At 37.3% G+C, this 20,466-nt stretch overlaps 1 protein-coding gene across 1 annotated transcript in view; it reads left to right on the top strand.

The window, feature by feature from the left end:
* Positions 1-111: 111 nt before the first annotated feature.
* The window catches only part of LOC103044144 (tyrosine-protein kinase JAK1), a 23,607-nt gene continuing 3,252 nt past the window's right edge, over positions 112-20,466 (top strand). Inside the window, exons 1-21 of the mRNA XM_022677810.2 lie at positions 112-288; positions 2,181-2,393; positions 3,365-3,488; positions 4,260-4,389; positions 4,613-4,776; positions 6,008-6,344; positions 8,769-8,966; positions 9,409-9,566; positions 9,679-9,793; positions 10,418-10,613; positions 11,419-11,525; positions 12,675-12,827; positions 12,922-13,009; positions 14,688-14,815; positions 15,520-15,655; positions 16,140-16,291; positions 17,514-17,664; positions 17,782-17,876; positions 18,642-18,834; positions 18,929-19,053; positions 19,889-20,061. Of these exons, the coding sequence (XP_022533531.2) occupies positions 2,213-2,393; positions 3,365-3,488; positions 4,260-4,389; positions 4,613-4,776; positions 6,008-6,344; positions 8,769-8,966; positions 9,409-9,566; positions 9,679-9,793; positions 10,418-10,613; positions 11,419-11,525; positions 12,675-12,827; positions 12,922-13,009; positions 14,688-14,815; positions 15,520-15,655; positions 16,140-16,291; positions 17,514-17,664; positions 17,782-17,876; positions 18,642-18,834; positions 18,929-19,053; positions 19,889-20,061 (3,104 nt within the window). The 5' untranslated portion in view covers positions 112-288; positions 2,181-2,212. The remainder of the gene's footprint in view (positions 289-2,180; positions 2,394-3,364; positions 3,489-4,259; positions 4,390-4,612; positions 4,777-6,007; positions 6,345-8,768; positions 8,967-9,408; positions 9,567-9,678; positions 9,794-10,417; positions 10,614-11,418; positions 11,526-12,674; positions 12,828-12,921; positions 13,010-14,687; positions 14,816-15,519; positions 15,656-16,139; positions 16,292-17,513; positions 17,665-17,781; positions 17,877-18,641; positions 18,835-18,928; positions 19,054-19,888; positions 20,062-20,466) is intronic.

The raw sequence follows: 20,466 nt of genomic DNA, 5'->3' as shown, positions 1-20,466 counted from the left end.
TTTCAGCTGAGAGATCTGCTGGATGCTGTGGAGCAGGCGGGCAGTAAAGGGTTAAACTCAGCTCCTGACGTCACAACTCACAAAAAAAACCCTTCCAGCCGCGACCAATCAGCATCTCAGCCCTCGCACCATTTACGAGAAGAACTGCTGCCCTGAGTTAGGAGGAAGTCTAATATCTCACAGTGTTGTTATGGGTCCTGCAGTCAGAACAGCAGATACTAAAATCACTAAAATGAAGATTTAAATTTTAAGAAAGAAAAGCTCTTTGTGGAAAACAGATTCTCACTGGTAAGTTTGTTTTGAGATTTCATTACTGATACGTGTAGCATTTTACAGAATACCACCAGTATATAGAACTGCTCTATAATAGCAATACATATCCAAAATGCTGCTTATAAAAATAAAAATAATTATATTATAATGCTACAAAAGATCAGCAGGAAGCTGGAAACACTATCTATTGAATACAGTGGAATAAAGTCAAATGTTACTTTATATATAACGTATATATTTAAATGAAACTTTTAATCTATAGAATTTATATCTATGCTGTACAAATATTTGTAAAAATACTCTTTAGTTATATTTTTAAAAAATAAGCTTTAAAAAGCACTTTTTTTAGGAAAAAAACCCTGACACATGTTACATTTTACTGAATACCACCAACATATAGAAATGGTCTACAATAGCAATAAATGGCCAATAAGCTGTTTATACAAGTACATATATACTGAATATAACTTTTAATCTATAGAATTTTAATCTATGCTGTATAAATATTGGTAAAAATACTTTTTAGTTATATGTTAGTTATATATCACCGCCAAGTAAAAGAAAACAAGCTTTAAAAAGCAATACATTCATTTTTTAAGGTACTATAACATCATTTCAAGATAAGAGTTTATTATTTTGAGATATTAAGTTATTTTGAGATACTAGTTAGTTATTTTGAGATAGTAAGTTGTTACTTTGATATAGTAAATTGTTATTTTGAGATAGTAAGTTGTTACTATGAGATAGTAAGTTGTTATCTGAAGAGTAAATTGTTATTTTGAGATAGTTGTTAATTTGAGGTAGTAAGTTGTTAATTTGAGGTAGTAAGTTGTTACTTTGAGATAGTAAGTTGTTATTTTGAGATAGCAAGTTGTTACATTGAAATAGTAAGTTGTTACTTTGAGATAGTAAGTTGTTATTTTGAGGTAGTAAGTTGTTATTTTGAGATAGCAAGTAGTTACTTTAAAATAGTAAATTGTTACTTTGAAATAGTAAGTTGTTACTATGAGATAGTAAGTTGTTATCTGAAGAGTAAATTGTTATTTTGAGATAGTAAATTGTTACTTTGAGATAGTTGTTACTTTGAGGTAGTAAGTTGTTACTTTGAGATAGTAAGTTGTTATTTTGAGATAGCAAGTTGTTACATTGAAATAGTAAGTTGTTACTTTGAGATAGTAAGTTGTTATTTTGAGATAGTAAGTTGTTATTTTGAGATAGCAAGTAGTTACTTTAAAATAGTAAATTGTTTCTTTGAAATAGTAAGTTGTTACTATGAGATAGTAAGTTGTTATCTGAAGAGTAAATTGTTATTTTGAGATAGTAAATTGTTACTTTGAAATAGTAAGTTGTAATTTTGAGATAGTAAATTGTTATTTTGAGAGTAAGTTGTTACTTTGAGATAGTAATTAGTTATTTTGAGATAGTAAATTGTTACTTTGAAATAGTAAGTTGTAATTTTGAAATAGTAAGTTGTAGTTTTGAAATAGTAAGTTGTAATTTTGAGATAGTAAGTTGTTATTTTGAGATAGTAAGTTATAATTTTGAGATAGTAAGTTCAAGTTGTTTTTTGAGTTTGTTAATTGTTACTTTGAAATAGTAAGTTGTAATTTTGAGATAGTAAGTTGTTATTTTGAGATAGTAAGTTATAATTTTGAGATAGTAAGTTCAAGTTGTTTTTTTGAATTTGTTAATTGTTACTTTGAAATAGTAAGTTGTAATTTTGAGATAATAAGTCATTATTTTGTGATACTAATTCAAAATCACTTAAAACATAATATAAGAGCAAAACTGGGCTTCCAGTTTTCATTATTTGCTTTTCCTCAGAAATGAAAGTAACAATCACTGTATTATTTTAATCCCATGCTTGATATAAAAAACAGCGTCACATGTCTTTTTTTTCCTGACAGAGTGAGCAGAACTTTCCCGGTTATTTTTGGAGATGGAGTTTGGCAGGCAGGTCTTGGAGAAGCTGCAGAGAAAGAAGAAGATGTCCTCCACGATGCCGCTCACCCTGCAGGGTCTCGAGGTCCATTTTTACCTGCCAGACACGCATCAGATCATCCACCTCAAAGGCAGCTTTTCAGCAGAGGAGCTGTGCATCGATGCGGCCAAGAAGTTGGGTGAGCGCAGTGTTTCTGATCAGCTGATACCGGTTCATATGACTAATGCTGTAGTCAGATTCTCAAGAAAAGAGGAAATGATCAACAAGTCTGAGCATGGATGTTTAATTAGAGCAGATTAAAAAAAAAGTTAAACATCCTGTGAACACCTTAATAGAGTGTTTTAATACCTGTAGTTGTGAAAGTTTCTATGGTTCTATGGATCAGTTGATGAGTTTGTTTATTTGGAGCATTTCTCCCTCTGTTTGGTTTGTTTTCACACAGGCTAAATGCACCAAAATACTCACCAATAAATCACAAAAGCACATTGTCTCCTCTGATTGGTCAGAGCTGTCTGCAGAGTCACAGGGTTGTAAACTGCATGGAGCAGCAGAGACAGTGTTTGTTCTTAGCTATAGTGGTAATTAGCGTTATCTGGCTAATATATATTGGATTAAACTGCACCTTATCAGCAGTTTAGCTCAAATAAAAGGAGAATATATTTGATAGCTGGGTTTATAGCGTTTTAACCGGACCAAATAGTGCTGGTGTGAAAACACCCTTACTTATCACCACATGTACTGACCATTTTATCAGAAACAACTTTATTAACTTTATTATTCATTAACTTTATTCTCATAATATTATGACTTTAATCTCGGTTGTGGGCGGTTGTTTCCGGTTAAGAGTAGGCAGTGTGTGATTGGCTGCTGCTTCTTACCAGTGTGTGTTGAGTATGTGTAGAATGTAATTGTAAGCGTCCTTGAGTAGCAAAAATGTGCTATATAATTATTGTAAGTAAGTAACAGCCACCATTCACAAACTGGTCACATTATTGGAAACACCTACCTTGTGCTTCTCCTTGAAACTTCTAATTTTACTCACTGGACACTTTATTAGAAATAACTACCTTCTATAATATGCTCTTGCTGAGCACTTTCTTAGGGAAGTTTTTTTTCCAGTACAGATTTTCTATTTCTTATCTTTTACAGGTGTGTCTCCACTCTGCAGCACTCTGTTTGCTCTGTATAATGAAGTCAGCCTCACCTGGTTCCCTCCCAATTACTCCTTTGTGATAGACGAGTCTACGAGACTGAAGCTACATTATCGGATGAGGTACAGTGTCTGCATCTTCAGCTGGAGTGCTCTCCGTAATCCATAATCCATAATCCAGCACTTTGCAATAGACATTACACATTTTTCTTACATACAGACATTTGGCCTTTAGTTTAACAATTTTAAGAGATGGAGGCAATGCAATTAAACATATAAAACCTGCAAAATTGTCTTTTAAATGTAATACAGTTTTCTTGTTAGGAAAAGGTTCTCACACTCTCACATGTATTACTTTATTTTGTTTGCTTAATATTCTGTACATTCACGTAGAAGTATCCTAACTTTTCTATACAAGAAAATAACTTTTTTTTGGTAATAATATGCTACAAATGATGTTTAAAAGACATTTCCAGGACCTAGTTTTAGTTTTGAGTCATTCAGCATCAGTAAAAGGTTTATTTCCTTTATTCAAAATTGGAATTGACTGTATTTAAACCAAGCTAAAGGCAGCGGAACAGCTCGGTAAAGTAGGGTCTGCATAGAGGTTGCCTAGAACATCCAATAAAACTGGGTTCTCTAGAAATATGGTCCAATATTTTTTGGATGAGTGAGGGAGTTTTTTAAAAAGGCTCCAACATTCTGATCTCACTAACACTTTATTACTCTTTTACTGAATTAAATCAAATCCTCACAGAAAAGCTCCAAAATCTTGTATAAAGCATTCTTTTAACAGTAGTGAAGTTGGAAAATGACTGTTTATGCTCTGTAAATACATACAAATTTGATGAAAAATGGACAGTTAGACAGTATCATTGTTGCTGTCCTTCTCAGGTTCTACTTCAGTAACTGGCATGGCACTGATAAGGATTCTCCAGCTGTACTGAGACACGCTCTCAAACGCTCGAGCAGCCAAGAAACGGCTGTTCTGGACCTGCCCTCTCTGACCTACCTCTACGCACAGGTACACTGATAACACAGTTTTAAGGGGTTTTTGGTTTTACGTAAAAAAAATACCACCTGCCATTAAGACACCAAGATACCAATTATACCAAAGATAGCAATGAGCATGGCCTTCCGCAGGGTGTACAATAGGGCCCTAGTTCTTATCATTCTTTAGGGGATCACATGCTGCTGGAAAGTCATTCAATAAAATCTTTACACTGTATTATACGTGTTTTTTTCAGAGCCAGTACGACTTTCAGAGCGGCCTAGCTCCACTACGAAGCCCCCAGTCTGAGGAAGACACCCAGCAGATAGAGAACGAGTGTTTGGGAATGGCTGTAATGGCGATTTCCCATGATGCCATGGGCAGCCAAATGCCCACACGGGAACTTACCAGGATATTCAAGTAAACTTTCTGTTTTTTACCTGTTAGTTCTTCCAATTCGTGCATCTGAATTAACTCTATTATTACTTGTGCTTTTACTCACTGATGGCCACTTTATCCGAAACACCTACTACTACCACCTTGTGCTTTCACTCACAGATGGCCACTTTATTAGAAACATCATACAACCATGTGCTTTTACTCACTGATGGCCACTTTATTAGAAACACCTCCTCCTACCTTGTGCTTTCACTCACTGATGGCCACTTTATTAGAAACACCTACTACTACCACCTTGTACTTTCACTCACTGATGGCCACTTTATTGGAAACACCTCCTCCTACCTTGTACTTTCACTCACTGATGGCCACTTTATTGGAAACACCTCCTCCTACCTTGTACTTTCACTCACTGATGGCCACTTTATTGGAAACACCTCTTCCTACCTTGTACTTTCACTCACTGATGGCCACTTTATTGGAAACACCTCCTCCTACCTTGTACTTTCACTCACTGATGGCCACTTTATTGGAAACACCTCCTCCTACCTTGTACTTTCACTCACTGATGGCCACTTTATTGGAAACACCTCCTCCTACCTTGTACTTTCACTCACTGATGGCCACTTTATTTGAAACACCTCCTCCTACCTTGTGCTCTCATTCACTGATGGCCACTTTATTGGAAACACCTCCTCCTACCTTGTGCTCTCATTCACTGATGGCCACTTTATTGGAAACACCTCCTCCTACCTTGTACTTTCACTCACTGATGGCCACTTTATTGGAAACACCTCCTCCTACCTTGTGCTCTCATTCACTGATGGCCACTTTATTGGAAACACCTCCTCCTACCTTGTGCTCTCATTCACTGATGGCCACTTTATTGGAAACACCTCCTCCTACCTTGTACTTTCACTCACTGATGGCCACTTTATTGGAAACACCTCCTCCTACCTTGTGCTCTCATTCACTGATGGCCACTTTATTGGAAACACCTCCTCCTACCTTGTGCTCTCATTCACTGATGGCCACTTTATTGGAAACACCTCCTCCTACCTTGTGCTCTCATTCACTGATGGCCACTTTATTGGAAACACCTCCTCCTACCTTGTGCTCTCATTCACTGATGGCCACTTTATTAGGAATCCCATACACCATTGTGCTTCTATCCACTGGTTATTTTTTAGTGAAGGACAATTTTTTTAGAAAATGACCATTTCTTAACCTACGCTTTCTTCTGCCATGCCAGGTACAAGAACTACATCCCGCTCAGTTTCAGGCAGGACATCGCTCAGAGGAACATCTTTACCCGCATGCGCATCGCCAACGTCTTCAAGGCCTTCCTGGAGGAGTTTAACGACAGAACCATCCAGAACAGCAGTGTCAGCAAACACTACCTGAAGGTCAAGTACATTTCCACCCTGGAGAACCTCACCGAGCGCTTCGGATGCGAAGTGTTCGAGCCGTCCCTGCTGATCATTCACGAGAACGAGGACGGCGCCTCGGGGTTCGGGGATAAAGGTGCCAGGCATCGCGTGCTGGTGTCTGGAACGGGCGGCATTAAGTGGCAGAAAGTGCCGGTTGAGGTAAGCTAACGTTCTTCTGTGAGACATTTACTGTACGTCTAATTGATCAAACTTACAGCAATTGCTGATGTTAAGAGCAGCACTTAGACGGCTGCTCCACCCCACAGGAGCCTTATGTTCAGTTTAAATAAAAAACACTTTTGGGTGTGTTTATGGGATCTGTTCAATCAGCTCACCAAAAAACAAAGAATAAAAAACATATTTTACCTCAGAATTAAGGATTTTAGACCCTTGCTAATGAGCTACACTGTAATAGAATAGAATAATCAAAAACAAACCAAGATTCATTACAATTGTATAAAGCATACATTCAGTTAACCCTCCCGTTATATTATGAGTATTTTTCCAGTATAAAACTCCTGCTTGCTTTAATTAGTGTAATCAACATATAATCCCCTGCAATAAACAAAAACTAATACAAAATTCAATGTTATGATTTAATGTTATGTAAAGTTATTATGTGTAATGTTTTAGTCTTTCAGAAGTAGTAAATATTAAGTAGTGAAACATTAAAAAAGTTTGAACATGTATTTTTTTGGATAATTATTATTTTGGATATTAATTGAATAATTAAACATGCACCGGATCGAATTTACCAAATTAAAGACAGTGAACAGCTGGTGTGAATACTGGATACTGCTGAACATGTTCCAGTCTGGTTGTATTCCAGTGTCAGTATTATATAGTGAAAGGGGACCTCTTGAGGGGGATTCTGATAACAGTGTGGTTGTATTTTCCTGCTTTGACCGTTACAGAATATAAACCACCTCTATAAATCACAGTTTGTCGTTGCATTCATTTCATAACCAGTCATTGTCTTGGAGGCCCCAGGCAATTGCTTGGTTTGACTGTACTGTTGCAACAGGCCTGACCTGTTTAATTACTGATGCATTTAGTGAGTCATTATATTTGAACTATAATTAATGATAATAAAAAAAAAGAATATATATATATATATATATATATATATATATATATATATATATATAAATAAAATGCTTCTCTGGTGAGCTTTTGTTTACACACCTCCTCTGTCTCTCTTTCTGTTGCGCTTGGCGTGACTTTAGTTTCCGCTCGTTCTCGTTTTGTCGCCCGTTCTTGGGCTCCATATCCTGAGATCAGCTGTTCTGCTGTTGGGTTCAACAACCCTCTGAGCTGGGGAGCTACTAGTCTGTAGCAGGTGTCCCAATACTTTTGTCCATGTAGTGTTTGTTGGGTGCTAGTTATGTCCTGAATGTGTTTGTTGTAAATGGCGACTGGAGCAGGTGTTTTATTTCAGTGTGGTTTTATAGCAGGTTTTCAGTTATCTGGTGTTTCGTAATGATCTGATTACAGTTCTGCTTCAGAGCAAAAGCTAAACACCACTCTGTGGGGGAATTCCAGTTTATCTAGTTCCTTATATTACCTTTCAGTCAGTACAGCATTAGTTTTTCAATAGAAAGCAGAAATATGTCTTCCGGCCCTCAAGGTAATTGGAACTTGGCCAAAACTAATGTTTCCGTTACTCATTATCAGTGTTACTGTACTTTACTGCACATATTTTTTTTGCACTATAACTGAGGCACACTATCAATAAACGCCTATTTTCTGGTCTATTTTTATACATCACTTCACTGGATTATAAGGCGCATTATGCGACAATAGTAAGGAACAATGGTACCGTCGTTTTCCTTCTAATTTAGCAGGTCTTGCAGCTGGGAGCACCAAAGTAATCAAAATTGTAATTAAAAAACATTTATTTTTTAAGTCAAACAAGTGCTGAATGTTAATCTACACAGATTTCTCTCCTGAAAACTGTTTATTTGGGTGAGTAAAGAGCTTCTGTTTATATACAGTAAGCTTAGGTTTCCAAATTTCCACTAAGAATGGGTGGAGCAGCGTTAGCTTTAGCGTTAGCCAAAAGAGCTACACTGAGGAACCCTGAGTGTTCTGGTAAACCAGGGTGATATATATTAGCTAGTGGTTCATCCCACCTAGCTTAAACATGCAGACTACAGTCCCAATAAACTCACCTCTGAACAGCGAAAGAGGTAGCACTTAGCGTGGTTAGCAGCTAATGCTAATGCTTCTACAACAGTGCAAGCCAGGGTTAGCAGCAGGCTACAGGCCGATAATACTCAACTCTGAATGGGGAAATAGTGGTTAGCAGCTAATGCTAATACTGCTCCAGCCTTGGTGCTGGAGAAACTTCATTACGATTCCTGTATTATAATGCTGTAATTCAGTAAAGTGGCTTCACATCTACTTAATACCTGACTTGTAGAATTTATACATAAGGAACAACGGATTATAAGGTGCTCTGACAATTTTTAGGAAAATTAAATGATTTTAAGTGTGCCTTATAGTACGAAAAATACAGTTTTACTTTGACAAGTTTTATGATCTTTCATACAACTCTAGTCATGCTTTTAATTCTTTTCTCAGACCCTCCCAGATCCATGGAGCAACCCACAGAGGAGGATGTCTATGAGGAGTAGAAGACAGCAGAGTCAGCAGAGCTCCGGCCCGAAACATCCCACCAAACATGACGTCTGGACGACTTTCTCCAATTTTTCTGAGATTACGCACATCGTCATCAGAGACTCTACAGTCACAGTTTACAAACAAGACGACAAAAGAATGGTAAAAATTACTTTTACATGATTTTACTGTGCTATATTTAAACTGTAATCTACTAAGCAACCTTTGAAAAAGGTTTTTAAACTGAAAATTGTGCTAAAATATTGTATTTGAGTATTCTGTGGCTACGTTTACATTACAAGCCCCATTGCTCAATCCGATTTTTTGCTCAGATCTTGACGGTTCACATTTGCAAATGTAAAGTGACTGAAATCTGATTTGAAAAAATCTGATTTGGCACATTCACATCAAAAAATAAAAATCAGGTCTCAGCCACATTGAGCAAAAAATCAGATCTGAGTCACTTTAGCCTGGTAATGTGAACGTAGCCTAGGTTATCTTTTACAACAGTTTACCCTAAGTAATATTACCTATGAATATATATATATATATATATATATATATATATATATATATAACTGATTATTCCTCTTGTGTGGAACAGGAAGTGCACCTGGCTGCGCGTGAGGAGGCTCTCTCCTTCGCCAGTCTGATAGACGGGTACTTCAGGCTCACGGTAGATGCGCATCACTTCCTGTGCACAGATGTTGCACCAGTTTCTGTGCAGACAAATGTGAGCGAGGGATGTCACGGTCCAATCAGGTGATTGCATGCCTTCGTTAATGAACAGCGTGCGGATTTGAAGCGTGTTTATGAGAAATTAGATGAGCCTGAGGGTTTTTTGACATTTGTTTAACGTTTGTTTTATCTCCAGCACTGAATACGCCACTCACAAACTGAAGCAGGAGGGTTACGAGGAGGGCATGTACATCCTGCGCTGGAGCTGCGCCGACTTCGACCACGTCCTGCTTACGGTCATCTGCAAAGAGGTAGGTCTGCCGTGTTTCCTCCAACAAAAGTAGGTTCCTGAACTGGGAACCGAACACTCGGTTCTTTAGCTCAATATGATGAGTATGATGTGACGTTTTGACGGTTCCACTAAAACTGGTGAAAAAAATTAATAATATATATATATATATATATATATATATATATATAGTGGATTATATTATATAGTATTATATATTATATATTATTTAGGGGAAAAGTGCTTTCAGTGGCCACCCGTCACAGTGTGTATGTCTGGTTTATTAGATGATTTGGTCATCTGTTTAAATGGTTTAAATGTGTTTAAAGGTCTTTTGACTAATTTTGCTGAATACCACATTTTTTTTTACTTTTTTACTAATTTTGCCTTTTTTTTTTTTTTTGGCTAAATAATTTTGGTTGCCAAATACTTGCTGCACCTTATTGATAAGTCTATCAAGTCTATGGAAAAATGTTTACTAGTTTTTATTTAATAAATAAAGTTTCAACATGAAGCATTTTTTTTTTTAAGTAATTACTCAAAGCAAAAGGAGAAGAAGAGAATGAAAAACATTACAGCAGCTTGCGCTTTTAAAACCTGTAATCAAGATACTTCTATAGTGTAACTGTTCTTATTTAATTTCCAGAGGGACAACTCTGGAGGGATCCTGAAAACCTTTAAGAACCTACAGATCCAGAAGCTGGAGAGCGGCTATCGTCTGTGTGGGACGGATACAGAGAAGCCGACTCTCAGAGAGCTGACCGATCAGCTGTCTGGACAGCGTCTGAGTACAGAGAGCATCGTACTGACTCTAGACAGAGGCTGCCCACCTCAACCCAACGGTACTTTATTATATAAAACAGCCATAATAATAATAAATTATTATTTACATTAATTTAGCTTTACACACAAATAAAATAGTAATAGAAACACACACACCGCACGATACATAGTTTTAAGCTTTTGCACAACAATGCACATAGTTAAGTCAAAATATTCTGATCACCAGGAGAATATGCTGATAATAACCAAAATATCTCACTCTATGAGACCTACACCTTAGTTACTTAAAGAACCTAAAAAAAAAATTAAAATTAAAATTAAGTATTTAATCATTTGAGTTGAGATAAGGAATTTCATTTTAAAAAACAATGAAAATTAAATGGTAAAAGCATTAGAAAAACGAACAAACAATATAAGATTTAAATAGGAAGCAATAAATTAATTCAGAATAAAAGGATAAGTAAACAGTCTAAAATGTAAAGCAATAAAAAAAAGATATACATAAATAATAATAAATAAATATAGAACACAAATATAGAAATAGAGGACTAAAAAAGAAAGTAGCTAAAAATAACACCAAAATTATAAAGAAATAAAATGATAAAAAAAAATAATCAGGGGAAAAAAATAATAAAATGATAAAATGAATAAAATAAATAAATAAATAAATAAAATAAATAAATGGATGGATGAATCGATGGAATGGATGAATAAATAGTGATCTGAGTTTCTGAGTTTCCTGTAGTGAATTCCAGCTGGCTGGTGCTCTGTAGCTAAAAGCAGATCATGTATTTTAAAGCTATAAAACTTCACTGTTGCTACAGCAGGTCTGATGTAATCTTTAATGTTATATTTGTGCTCCAGAGGTATCTAACCTGCTGATGGTGACGCGCCCAGACACAGCTGCCCCGTCCTCTCTCAGCCAGGGGATCACAGTTTTCCACAGGATCAACAAGGAGGACATCATTCAGGTTGGTTTGATACACTAACATGTTACGTATCATTTAACAGGAGCTAGTATTGTGTCCCATGACTTTTGCCATTTCCAGTAGAAGCTAAAGGATGCTGAATTTTCCCTGTGGGATATGTGTGTGCGGCGTCCTAAGACTTCTAACAGAGTCTGTTTAACCAGAAGCTGCTGCTTACAATTATTACCACCCACTGCGCTGTCCACTTTAAAGGGTAATTCCCTTTATCATGTATTTCTGTTACACCCCTTAGACCCTGTAAAATGTATTTTCCCATATACAGGCTACAGGTTTAGGTGATACAAAACCCTTATTCTCTGCAATGAAATAACTTATTTACAAATCTTCTATAGGAAACGTCCTGTTTTCTCTCTTTACTCCAATTAATAATAATAATTCTACATCAGAAACAGAATCAACCCAAATTCTGCATGTTTAAAATTACAAATACATGTAAAAATAGGTTTGGAGGAAATTAAATGTTTGATTTGTATTCAAAAAAATATTTATTTTATTTTTGGTACCACTTTATAATAAATGGTTTAGTTTATTAATGGTTACTAATTAGGTTGTAAATGCCTTAAAAATCATTAATAATCAGTTATAACACATAGAAGAAATGTAGAAATGTACATAGACCTGTTGTTTGCCAAATAGTGAACCCACAGCCATCTATAACTGATTAGTAATGATTTTTAAGGCATTTACAACCTAATTATTAACCATTAATAAACTAATTGTAAACCATTTATTATGGTTATTATTATCTATTATTCTTTGTAAAGCTAGTCTTATTTTAAAGTGGTACCTTATTTTTTTGTACATTTTAAAAGTTCATGAAAGAGCCAATTTTATGATTATAATAAATATATATATATTTTTTTTTTTTCTATTACAATTACAATTATAATTTTTTTAATGTTCCTTATCAATCATGAAAGCCTTTTGTAATGTAATGCTTGAATAGAAATTCTTAAGATTTAGTGGTATAATATCAGGCAGACAATTGAGAAAAATCCTGATTAATAATTGCCCAATAGAACATCCCATCCGTCTGGCACTCACTTTTCCAGCCTCACTCACAAGATAACACCTCACCACCTATACAGGCCCCTCCTCTGAGGTATAGATGAGTATGTCTCTTCTCCACAGGATAAGCACCTGGGTAAAGGAACTCGCACCAACATCTACTCCGGCAGACTGAAGATCCGCAGCTACGATGACGACGGTCTCTCAGGACTCCAGAGGACTGAGGAGGTGAAGGTGGTCCTGAAGGTTCTGGGAGCAGGACACAGGGACATTTCAGTAAGAAAAACCCATTTAGATTCACAATCTTTAATATACAAGTTAGAACTTGGTTAAACTCTATATACAAATATATCTATATCCATTCCTTTAGGCCTTCCTCGAGACGGTCAGCCTGATGCGTCACATCACACACAAACACATGGCTCTGCTTTATGGCATCTGTATGCACAGCATGGACGGTAAGTGTGTCTTACATTCACTTATATACATATGTATATGTATTAAGGTTAAATAGTTTAATTCTATTTCGTTTTCACTTTTTCTCCTCCAATTCAGTTAGTTTTAATTCGTTTTTAGAGTGAGCTTGCTATTACTTTGAGTTTTTATTTAGCTATTAGACTGTGTATAGCTGGACAGAGCATCGTCTCTCAAAAGTGAAGCCACCACAGGTCGGGCGCCTCCTGCTGTTCGGTTGCAGAAAGCTGTGTAACTCCACCCATCCCCATAGGTTTCAATGGCAAAACAGAACAACTTTCAATCACATTTTTTTTTTAATATACTGTAATTCTACCTCCATTATTTAAATGTAACAGCTTGAGTAACCTTATATCCCCACAGAATTCATTTTTTAAAACGTTATTCAGCTCTATTAAAAAATGTGTGGTTATTGTAAAAGGGCTGGTTATGGGCGGGACCAATAAGCTCCACTCCGCTCGGCACCGCTCTGCAGCCTGTGACCTCGAGGCAACCCTCAGGGGCGGGGTTATTTAAATGAGAAGGCTGTCTCTCCACAGTCTTTCTCCCTCCTCTGGTCTCTACTGCGCTCTACAGACTCGGGTTTCAGGATCGCCAACATGGCAGAAGATTTTGGCTTCATTTACATTGAATGAATGGGAACGGAGACACGGCGTCCATCTTTTTTACAGTCTCTGGTTTTTATTAATTCTAGTACTAGTTTTAGTACTCGTTTTTTTCATACTTTGGATTATTTGTGAGGTGCAGGATTTAAAAAAAGGTGTTATGTAATGAAACAAAAGAACAAAAGAAACCTGAAAAGATATTCATTTTATCAGTTCATCCACCCACTTGGGGTATTCTGGTGTATAGGTTACTCTCACAGAGTCTGGCTGGTAAAGTTACTCACAGTTAGCGCTCTTATGCTGCTTCTCAAACTTATAGATGTATTGCTGTGTGGAGTTTATTTCATATACTGTATCTCCTGTTTCACTACAGGACACGTGCTTTCATCTCCCTCCCATATAGAATTTTTTACAGCTTTCTCAGGGTTTTCTGTTGTTATTTTGCGGTTAGCATGAGCACTGTAAACAGGAAGTAATGTCACTGAAGTTACCGTAAGGTGCCGCGCACTGTCGTGCCGAAATTTGACTCTCCGCAGAATCCAACTCCTCTTCACGAGCAGGATTTCGGCACAACACCCCCCGTTGTAAAACTGCTGGAGTGGAAACAGCGCTTGTAAATAAATTAACAAACACAAAAACAAAGGATATTCTGTAACTAACTTTTAATTCGTTTTAGTTAGTTTTATAAACTCTCAAATGAGTTTCTGTTAGGTACGGTTTTTATATTTATTTTAGTTAAGGAAATTTTTTTTTCATTTTCAGTTTTCGTTATTTCGTTCATTTTCATTCATTTTCTTTAACGATAATAACCTTGATATGTATGTGGATTCCACCTCAGATGATCACTCAAAGCAGTGCTAATCAGTGCACAGGCCTGTTTAAAGATAGCAGTTAGTGTTCTCCTCCAAGCGTGTTGAGCTGCATTGGTGTTTTAATAGGGGCAGTGTGAAAAGATGTGCAATTGTGTGATTGTGTGATTGAAGGAGCTCTATAGCTAAACAACAAATAGTGAGCAGTAAATGTGGATTCTTGAAGTGCTTCTCTCTGTTCCCAACAGTTATTATGGTGGAGGAGTTTGTGCAGCATGGTCCTCTGGATTTGTTCATGCGAGCTCATCGTGCTGATCTCACCCCATCCTGGAAGTTCCAAGTAGCAGAGCAGCTTGCAAGTGTCCTCAGTTACCTGGTGAGTTACCTGTAGCTTTACCTTGCTGGAGTCAGTTTGTTTTAGTTATCCTCAATTGATTAAAAATATGGAATCCAATTAATCATGACATTATTCTGTGATTAACTGTGATTAATCGCACTTGTTCTTTTGAAGACGCAAGTTTTTATAGTGGATATTTAATAAATATAAAAAAATAATTTAAGGGGAGATAAAGCTAATATGGGGCACTGGTATAAAGAATGCATGATAAATTGGATGGAGGTATTGTAAGGATTATAGGGATTTCTGAATTAGAACTAAATTAGCTGAGTATAAAAGAGCGTTTTCACACCTGTAGTTGTGAAAGTTTCTATGATCCGGATCAGTTGAAGAGTTTGTTTCATTGAGAGTGCGTTTCTCCCTCTGTTTGGTTTGGTTTCACACAGGCATAAAAACCTAAACCGTGCGCCAATAAACCAAGCGAGCACATCATTGTCTCCTCTGATTGGTCAGAGCTGTCTGGTGCAGGAGCAAGAAAGTAAATATAGCGAGAAAATGCTAAAAAAACGCTAAAAATTTGCAATGTGACATGCGAGCAGTGAACGCTGCACAGACTGCACTCAGTGTAAACAGCATGGAGCAGCAGAGACAGCGTTTGTTCATAGCATTATATGATCTGGCTACTACATCGGATGTAAAGTATAAATGGTACATAATATATTTTCTGTTGTTTTGCCCTTTAGGAGGATTCGAAGCTTGTGCATGGGTTTGTGTGCACTAAGAACATCCTGTTGGCTAAGGACGGTCTGGAAGGACAAGGAGCTCCTTTCATAAAGCTGAGTGACCCTGGCGTGCCCATCACTGTGCTCAGCAGAGAAGGTAACGCAAAACTGCTGTAAAAACAGCCTTTTTCATATAAAAACCTTGTGAGCTAGTTTTACAAACAGAGATTAATCCCTCATTGGAGAGCTGACCCTGTATGTGTCTAGAATTACTACAAAATCTGAATAATTTGGTACTGGGGTTAGTGGACTATCGGTGGCGCTGCCACTCTGATCAGGAGATCGCTTGTTTGAATCCTGGTCATGCAGCTTGCCATCAGCTGCCGGAGCCCTGAGAGAGCACAGTTGCAAGCATGTTAAGTTGCCGATTGCTGTCACATTGGCTGTAATTTAGCAGTAATTTGTCTTGCTAGAATCATTTGATTGGGGAAAGTCCAACAAGCAAGTGGGAATTGACCAAAGCTGGTCAAAATTGGGTAAAATAAAAATATACAAAGTAAGTAAATAAATTAACATTAATTTACATTGTTATATGTTCAACCATTCTGCATAGTAACACACTTTTTACTTTCTGTCATTAGAATGTATTGATAGGATTCCCTGGATTGCGCCAGAGTGTGTGAAGAACCCCAAAGCGCTCAGTGTTGCAGTGGATAAGTGGGGATTTGGAACTGCATTGTGGGAAATCTGCCACAATGGGGAGGCGCCACTCCGGGACAAGCAGCGCACTGAGGTACTGCACTGTTCTAAACTAAAACACTAGTTCTGTATGATTAATTAGAGGAATAAATATTCATTTGATGAGTCGTCATGAGAAGTCGTTGATCTTTTCAATGAAATTTGCAACGCCTAATTGTCGCAGATGTAAAACAGCCAAGTTGGGTTAACAAGCTAAGCTCAAAACCAGAGACTAACAACAACTAAAGGGAAATCCAAATGTGAAATGCCAGAAGACAACATAGAAATCATACATGAAGATGCAAGACTCAAAAAATGCTCAGCATGCAACAGAAGCAGTTGGCAATACTTTGCAAAGTAACAAACAAACAGAACAGGTGCATACAAACAGATCTAATGAGAAAACTGTGGTGTGAGTGTGATTAGTATTCAGGTGAGGAGGAATGAAAAAACAGGTCAGGATTAGTTGAGGTTGACTGTGTGACACTGACATCATTTAAAAAGTACCAATTGGTCTTATATAATATTCTAATTTTCTGAGACACTGATTTTTGGGTTTTCATTGGCTGTAAGCCATAATAATCATCAACAATAAAAGAAATAAACGCTTAAAATAGATCACTCTGTGTGTTTAATACATCTATATAATATATGGATTTCATATTTTGAACTGAATTACTAAAATAAAGTACTTTTTCAAAGATATTCAATTTTTTGAGGTCCACTAGTATGTCTGATTCCAATGTCCACCATTCTGTGAAAAATATTTTTATCAGCAATACAGATAATCCAAGTACTTCTCTTGAGTTGTAGACTAAAGCCATATCTGGACGGGATTAGTTCTACTCCTGAGAAGAAAACAAAACAGGAGGACCTGTGAGTTTTTAGGCTTTTTCTCAGTCACGTGACATCACGTTCATCGTTCAGTAGCTCCTCCATTTCCACTCGCTGTTGTGTTTACGTGGATCTCCGTGGAAACGGAGTGCGCCCAAAGTGTAATTACGGTGCACGGCAGTGGACAAATAGTTATTTTATTAAATGCAAGGAGACGAAACTCAGAGATGTGCGTCTGGACGGGACTAAAATTACCGGAGGAGCACGAAAAAGAGTTCAGAGAAAAACAGTAGATAATTCAACCTGTAATTTTTTTTTAGAGGACGTCTTGACGTACATGATCGTTCTGGACGGGAATAAAATCACAGAGGATAAAAACCCTGAGGGCTTTATCTTAACCCTATTTACCACATCTACCCCCTTGTGTGTTTTTGTGTGAGCAGAAAGAGCGCTTCTATGAAGCTGAAGGCGCGCTGGTGATTCCCAACAGTAGTGAGCTGGCCGACCTGATCACTCACTGCATGAACTATGACCCCAGGAAGAGACCTTTCTTCAGAGCTATTGTTCGAGAGCTGGACCGCATCAAAGAGCAGAGTAAGACTCTTTCAGTCCTTTAATTATTTTACAAATTAGGACAAAATGATCATTTTATTAGAAATTATTTTTGTTCCTCAACAAAAATTAAGGAATTTTCTTTATGTTGTGCCACAGACCCGTCCGTGGTGTCGGGGGTCATTCCCCTGCAGGAGACGGACCCCTCCGTGTTCGAGAGCAGATTTCTCCAGACAATACGCAAACTGGGAGAGGTACTGTGGTGAAAATTTCTATGTGTTTAATATGTTTCAGCTTACATGCTAAAACATGCTAAAAGTAATAAGAGAGCACTTAAAAACCTCTGGAATATAATCAAGAGGAAGATGAATGATTACAAGCCATCAAACCACCAAACTGAACTGAACTGCTTGAATTATTTTTTGCACCAGGAGTAAAGCAGCATAAAGTTATCCAAAAGCAGTGTGTAAGACTGGTGGAGGAGAAGAACATGATGCCAAGATGCATGAAAAGAAAACTTTGGTTTAAAACCAGGATTATTCCACCAAATATTGATTATTTCTGAACTCTTAAAACTTTATGAATATGAACTTTTTATTCTTGTTATTTCAGCTATTTCTCATTTTCTGCAAATACAAAAAATGCTCTAAATGAGAATATTTTTATTTGGAATTTGGGAGAAATGTTGTCTGTAGTTTATAGAATAAAACAACAATGTTCGTTTTACTCAAACATAAACCTATAAATAGCAAAATCAGAGAAACTGATTCAGAAACTGAAGGGGTCTCTTCATTTTTTCCACAGCTTTATGGTTGAACATCTCACAGCGAATGTAGATTATTTTTGTAGTTTTATTTCTGTAGTTTTCCACTGGAGCCAAAATCTGCCAAGTAGAATAATGCTATTTGCTCTCTTTCTGTGCTAACATATAAGTTACACAGTAGTTATTAAATCATTTTCAGACTGCTGGTAATGTTCCAGTGTTGTATGAAACTGATATATGTGGTGATGTGCTGCAGGGTCACTTCGGGAAGGTGGAGCTGTGCATGTATGATCCTCAGGGGGGTCACACAGGCCAGCTGGTGGCTGTGAAATCTCTGAAGTCAGAAAGAGACGGCCTGGAGAGCAGCAACCTCAGAAGAGAGGTCAACACCATGAGGGAGCTCTACCACCAGAACATCGTCAAATACAAAGGCATCTGTAATGAAGAAGGTCAGAGAAAACACGGGGACAGACTCAAAGTAGCAATAGTGAGTCGTGTTATATAATTACTAACGCACACACATGTGCTGATTGTCTCTTTCAGGTGGACGGACTATAAAGCTGATTATGGAATATCTACCTGCTGGAAGCCTGAAGGAATATCTGCCCAGGAACAGAGCAAATACCAGCGAGCACAGACTGCTCCTTTACGCTCTGCAGATATGTCAGGTACACCATAAAAAACACACACTCCAAAACAATATAAAGAAAGAGTTGCATCCATTTATGCTGATCATTAATTGCACATTACACCAGTAAGAGCAGTAAGTGTGAGTGTGAAGGTTCAATTAGCAGGGTAAGAGCACAGTTCTGCTCTAAATATCACAATGCACACTATAACATTATGGGTGACATACCAGAGTTTGTACCCAAAAGAGGACAAATTGTTTTTGCACGTCTTGCTGGAGCATCTGTGACCAAGACAGCAAGTCTTTGTGATGCATCAAGAGCCACGGTATCCAGGGTAACGTCAGCATACCACCAAGAAGGACCGACCACATCCAACAGGATTAACTGTGGACGCTGTAAGAGGAAGCTGTCTGAAACCTGGATTGTATCCAAAAAACATTAAACCACGGCTGATCAAAACACGTCAGAATTCAATGTGCACCTCAACTCTCCTGTTTCCACCAGAACTGTCCGTCACCACGATAAATTACTGTGCTCTAAAACCAGGTGCTTCAGTTTCATTGTCCAACCCCTGTATTTGTGCTAGAAGCAAGAATTGGCAATTTCACAATTCTGTTGAAACACACATATGCAAGAGCAACTTTCAGCCAATGGGAGAACATCTTTAGCTTAGTTTTCTCTTTTAATCACAGTTTTTTTTCATGCATCTTGTCATCATGTTCTCCTCCACCAGTCTTACACACTGCTTTTGGATACCTTTATGCCTTTAAGTGTTATAATGAAGTAGTGCAATATTTATCAAGCATCATAATAATAAAATAAAAATGAACTAAAATCAGAGATGTATTTTAAATGTAATCTGTGTATTCTACAGGGAATGGAGTACCTGGGTTCTCAGAACTACATCCACAGGGATCTGGCTGCACGGAACGTTTTGATGGAGAGCGAGACGCTGGTGAAGATTGGTGACTTTGGCCTAACCAAAAGCATCAAAGACAATGAGGAATATTACACCGTGCGGGAGGATCAGGACAGTCCTGTTTACTGGTGAGAAAATTAACTTTTACCTTGAATTTAACCCTGCCATCATTGTAGACACCGGTTAATTGCATCATACATCATACAACTTGATTTAGGGTGAGTGTCGGTGTGTCTTTGGTATCATGATGGCGCAAAAAAAGCACGCCAAATACTAATTTTATTAATTAATGATGGGTGTGGTTAATTTTGGGTGTAACATGCAATAAACCAATCAGTGTGCCAGTCATCATTTCCTTTAAGAGGCAGGTGAGCTCTGACTTTGGAACGTTCTTATCTTAACAGCGCAGCGCTTTGGTTTACCGGAACACTCAGTGTAGGTTTCTCAGTGTAGCAATGTCGAAATAGCATTAGCATTAGCGGTTAGCCACTAATGCTAATGCTCCAGCTTAAGTGGAAATCTGGAAACCTAAG

This window comes from Astyanax mexicanus, chromosome 8 (genome assembly GCF_023375975.1).
Source record: "Astyanax mexicanus isolate ESR-SI-001 chromosome 8, AstMex3_surface, whole genome shotgun sequence".
In the NCBI taxonomy this organism is placed as follows: domain Eukaryota; kingdom Metazoa; phylum Chordata; class Actinopteri; order Characiformes; family Acestrorhamphidae; genus Astyanax; species Astyanax mexicanus.
The sequence above is the reverse complement of the archived record's forward strand: the minus strand, read 5'-3'. Positions and strand labels throughout refer to the sequence as shown.